Source organism: Quercus suber, unplaced genomic scaffold, assembly GCF_002906115.3.
Source record: "Quercus suber isolate HL8 unplaced genomic scaffold, Cork oak 2.0 scaffold_218, whole genome shotgun sequence".
NCBI lineage: Eukaryota > Viridiplantae > Streptophyta > Magnoliopsida > Fagales > Fagaceae > Quercus > Quercus suber.
The window spans coordinates 600,665-605,965 of record NW_027069676.1 but is presented as its reverse complement, the minus strand read 5'-3'; the positions used below and the strand labels follow the sequence as shown (position 1 = coordinate 605,965).

General features: G+C 34.4%; 1 protein-coding gene across 1 annotated transcript in view; it reads left to right on the top strand.

Moving 5' to 3' along the window:
• The first annotated feature begins 4,924 nt into the window (after positions 1 to 4,924).
• Positions 4,925 to 5,301, top strand: part of LOC136070212 (uncharacterized) — a 5,427-nt gene continuing 5,050 nt past the window's right edge. The window contains exon 1 of the mRNA XM_065779832.1: positions 4,925 to 5,276. Coding sequence (XP_065635904.1) covers positions 4,925 to 5,276 — 352 coding nt within the window. The remainder of the gene's footprint in view (positions 5,277 to 5,301) is intronic.

Here is a 5,301-nt window from a genome sequence, read left to right as displayed (position 1 = left end):
AGGTAGTTTGAGCCTTAAGGCTAAACTTTACATAATCAATGCCCATGATAGTCTTTTTACCCATTGAATGGATATCCTCTTTGCCAAAGAGTTGACTAGTAAAGACTTCATTTCCAACTTCAAGGTTAACTAGGTGGATTTCTAGGGCTTGAAGGGTTTTTTGGAAACGGGTATTTCTGTTTAGGGTCCAGGCTGCTTGAAGGTTATCAAGGATAAATTTAATGGAAGGTGGTAAGTTTTGATATGCACCTTTTCTCCATTGTAGTGTATTTGATAAAACTTCCTGTAAAATAATAGCCATGTCACCACTGGAGTATGTCACCTCTGCCGGGACATAATCCTGAAGGGATGTTGATCCTCTTTGGTTTCCCTTAAAGGATGCGCCTTCATGCATTACAAAAGACGATTTTCCCACTGCTGGGAGTCTTTTGTCTTGAGGATAGCCCTGTGCAGGTGCTTTCCCCTTATTCTTCTTCTCTGCCGAAGAAGTCAACTTTCGCCACATTGTAGTGGGATAAGATTTTTGCTCTTTATCCTGCCAAGGATGAATATCATGAATTTGCATATCTTTATTTAAAGCATGAGATGTTATGGAGCAAATACTCTTTTGTGATGATGTTTGGGATTGAATTGGGCCAAAAGAATCATCAGGAATGGAAGGAGTAATAGGTACAAAAGAATCAAGGTTTTGATCTTGGTTATTAGTAGCTATTGAAGTGAGATGTTTGTTATTTATAAGGTTAAGGGTCTTAGAAATTGCAACATCTTGGAGAGCTCTATTATTATTATTATTATTAAAAAGTAAAAAATATCTGACCCGGAGAAGACCTTCTTAGGCAACACGCGAGGCATGAAGCACAGGGTCCAACCTCCTAGGCCATTATGATCAAAACTAACTTCTTCATTTACTGACACGGGCTCCCTTGACAATGTTTACTCCCTCTCGGACGAACTCTCATCCTCAGGCCCACTATCTACATAGATAATGAGCTTTTGGCCCAATACCCTTACAATAGCCCCTCAAGATCCTTCTTTCTGGCTCCTTAGGAAGAAAGGAGGATTTTGATGTCACCCTAGATAATCCATGCTCATCACACATAACCTCTGCCTGTGTAGACGCCTTTTTAACTGCCCAAGCCACTCTTTTGACGCTTCGGCATACAGGACACGCTCTTCATTAAATTTTTACAACTCCCTGTCCCCCACGTTCTACGGTGCGATGTTGATCCAATGACTTAGGATTCTGCTAGGGCTTGAACGGGAATTTTCTCGCTCTGTAGCTTTCTCTTTGATATAAATATCACCCAAATCAATCATTCATCTCACTTTAGTATTCATTTAGCTCTAGCACACATACACTGAATCTGCCAACTTTTCCAACTCACTCCTGCCTTTACAAATACGAAAAGCCTATCCAAGGACACCTTTCTTCTTTCTGTAAGTCTTCATAAATCTCTACACTTTGTTTTTCCATACATTTTTCTTTTCTCTGTACTTTTCCTTTCCTCATCTCCATTTTCTCCTCTCAATCTTTCTAATTCCCCCAATATCTTTCTAGAAATGGGTAGATTCAAAGGTTTGGTAGACTCCGAGGAGGGAATAGAGAGCTTTAGGGCTCAGTATAGGATCCCTCCAAGAGTAGGCATTAGGTACTGTAAAGAGAGGTAATGGCACAAAGACAGGCAAGAAGGTGAGGTAGTGATCCCGATGATTGCCTTCATAGAGGGCAGGATGAGAATCCCCATGGGCACTGTAACCAGGGATTATCTTAGGGCCCATAGATTAGCTCCTACCCAGTATGCCCCTAATATGTTTAGGATCTTAGGTTCTGTAGATGCCCCTAATGAGAGGATGGGCTTAAACCTCATAGACCACAATGTCAATTGGGTTTACAACCTTCATCATCTAACAGGGTAGGGATATTACCTAAAATCTAGGTACCCTGAGATCAGGCTCATTCAATGCCTCCCTAAATCCAACAAGGGCCTCAAAAAGGACTTCTTGATCGTGTTAGGGGAATGGCACAATGGCTTTCCCTGCCTGACAAGAGAGGGGAAACCAGGTGGGGTTTTAGACTTAGGATGGTTATTTAAAGTTACCCCTTTTGTGCTTTTTTTTTTTTTTTTTTTTTTATTATCATATTTCATATTTGAACATTGAGGGTGAAGGGCTGCAAATTTCACGCACCCACCAAAAAAAAAAAAAAAAAAAATCATATTTCATATTTATATACAAAATAAAAGAGAAAAAAATAGTTTCTTTTAGATAAAATGATATTTTATTGATTTTTTGTACATTGCTCATATTGCTACTAGTAATATATATTTAATCTAAGACATTTGACTTTTGTTTGATCATAGAATATTCTGCCGCATACGCTTTCAAGATCTCACAATTAATTAACATGTCATAGATTAATAATTTGCGAGTATTTAAACAATGCGGTTTTTTTTTTTTTTTTTTTTGGCACTATGCTACCTGTCTCCTGGTACATTTTTATTTCAATTTATTTTTTCTTTCTAAAAAAAATGTCATTATTCTAATATATAGTTTTCAATTATTTTTAAATTTCATTCTATATTTAAACTCTCCATTAGAATATTGGTAAATCATATTTTCTTTAAAACTAGTAAAATATACGAATACAATCATAATAATGCTAAACCATAGAACTCTATATACAAACACAATCATGAATGTCTATTAATAATTACTATAATTATCATATTTCATATTTAAAAATAAAATTAAGAAAAAGAACAAAAATTATATATTAAAATTTTTTGTATATTGCACAAGTTACTTTATATATATATATATATATATAGTTATTCAAAAAATTTAGAAGGTCTATTTTACTTTTTTTTTTTCTTATTAAAAATATTTGATAGTTGAGAGTATAAAAATTGGAACCCAAAATATCTTATTGGAAACATTAAAAAATACCAACAAAATAGGTTACAAGGTGATCGACAATGACAAATGACAAGTATAGTACATGTAATAAAATGGGTTAACTTTGTCACATTCATTAGTAATTACAGTTTTTCAGTAGTTTTTTTTTTTTTTTTTTGTGTTTATTTTTTTTTTTTCATATTAAACTGTGATAGGATTTGATTCTAAAAAAAAAAAAACTTATCATGTGATGTGGCAATCCTTTTTTTTTTTTTGGGGGTCGTCTACTCATCTTAGACCGTACAATTTAATCACATCCCCTTGAACACTACAGTACCCTAAAAACATAGGTATCGTCAAAGGACCCATAATAACAAAAAATACTAAGACTAGACAATTCTCATCCTCCTCTTACCATTCGGATAGTGTCTCACAATTCTCATACAACATCAAGACTCATATAATTTTTTTGCTGAATAAATCAAGACTCATATAATTGCAAGCTGAGTTTTCTTCAGCGGTATATTCAGACCAAGAGGAAGGTCATATTCATCAGCTCATGCCTTTGTTAGAAGAGTTGTTTTATACAAAGATTTAAACATTTGGTTGGAAGAATTGCCAACCGATTTAGAGGCTGTATTCCAAAAAGATTTCAATAATTAATAATAAAGTCTGTTTGTTTTTTTTCTTAATGGGTTGTGCTTGTTTCTGGTAGCCAGTTCTACTGGACACGTTGCGATGCGGACACATGTCCGTATCCCAGCGTGTCCAGTGAAACTGGTCATTAGATACAAGTCGAGTCCTTTCTTAATAATATATATTAGAATTGGTAGGAAATAAATATAATTGATAATTATTATTAATTATTACAGTACAATCTAGTGTGTTGAGTTTTCCTAAAGTAGCCAAAGTATAATTTCCCTCACAGGAGAAATAGAGAGAGAGAATAAGGTTACATCATGACTCATTATTAAACTACTATAAGAAATGCCTTAGATAAGAATTTGGAGGAGGCATGTTGGTAGATTCAGCCGCTATTAAATGATGCATTAATCATGGTAAATTGTTTTGTGGGTTGTTGTTTTTGTTGGATGGGTGTGACTTACCTCTAGTATTTTTTTTTAATTGAAATCTTCTTTTATTTTATTGAGAAACTGTCACACTAACTATTAACTAAATAAAATATGGAAATTAAAACTCACTACCACTTGTCATTATATATTTAAAATAACAGGTGATGTTCAGTTAAAAAAGTACTGAAAGTAAACTAAATCCTTGTTGGATACTTGGATAAAAAAAGAGATACTAACTCTGTGGCTCATGAACTAAGCAGGTATGTTTTGTACTCAACTTAATATCTCATATTTTTGTAATTGTGTATGCCTTCCTCATGTTGTTATGGAGGCTTGGGAAAGAGATGTATGATGTATCTCTTTCTCTTTCAATAAAATATTCACATTTAAAAATAATAATAATAAACAACTATAAGAAAATTTCCTCCCAAAAAAAAAAAAAGTCCTATATTGGATTGGATTTTATAATTGGATCAATCTAAAAATTTAATTAAATTTGTATTTTTAAAGATAAGATAGAATTTTATAACTGTTAATTTGATAAAATCACTATCATATTAGATAAATTATTTCTGATAATCAAATAAGGCTTGAAAATATCATATGAAACAAATAGGCCAATAGACAATCATGATAGTGGTCAACCAAGAGAAATCCAATCAGAAGAAACTAACAGCCTAATTTCAAGGCTATTTAATATGGACAACTTGTTGCTTGTTTTTTTGGTCAAGATGATCATTTCCTCGAAATATAAACGCAACCATATTTTCAAAGATACAACCTAGTAAGGCATAGAATGATTCGAAGTTATTAGTGAAACCCTTCAAAGTGTTTCTAAGTACTCTACCTTTGTGTAAGTTTCCACTTCACAAAACAAAAACTCAAAGAAGTTTCAAATCTTTGGGATCGAAAACCGTGTCATCATAGTCTGTTTTCACCAGAAAAATTGGCTGAAAATGTCGGTATCATCAACAGAGAATGATGAGCACTCGCTCGCTAAGGGAAACACCAGCACACGTAGCAGCCCAAGTGAGATGGATATGGAGGAAGAGACTCCAAGTGAACTGTTCGAGATAAACCAAGATGTACTCAGGGCTTCTATGGTGGAAGAGCATGAGCATGAGGGTAGTTTGTTCTCTTTTGATTTTCAAAACTGGAATGATAGAGTGTTTGTAGCTGTGGGGGCGGCAGAAGAGTCAAGCTCAAGCATGGATGCCCTGGAGTGGACTCTGAGACACGTTGTTACTCCCTCCACTACGGTCCTTCTCACACATGTTTTCCCTGTCATACGCTTCATTCCAAGTCCATGTAAGTTCTCTCTCTCTCTCTCTCT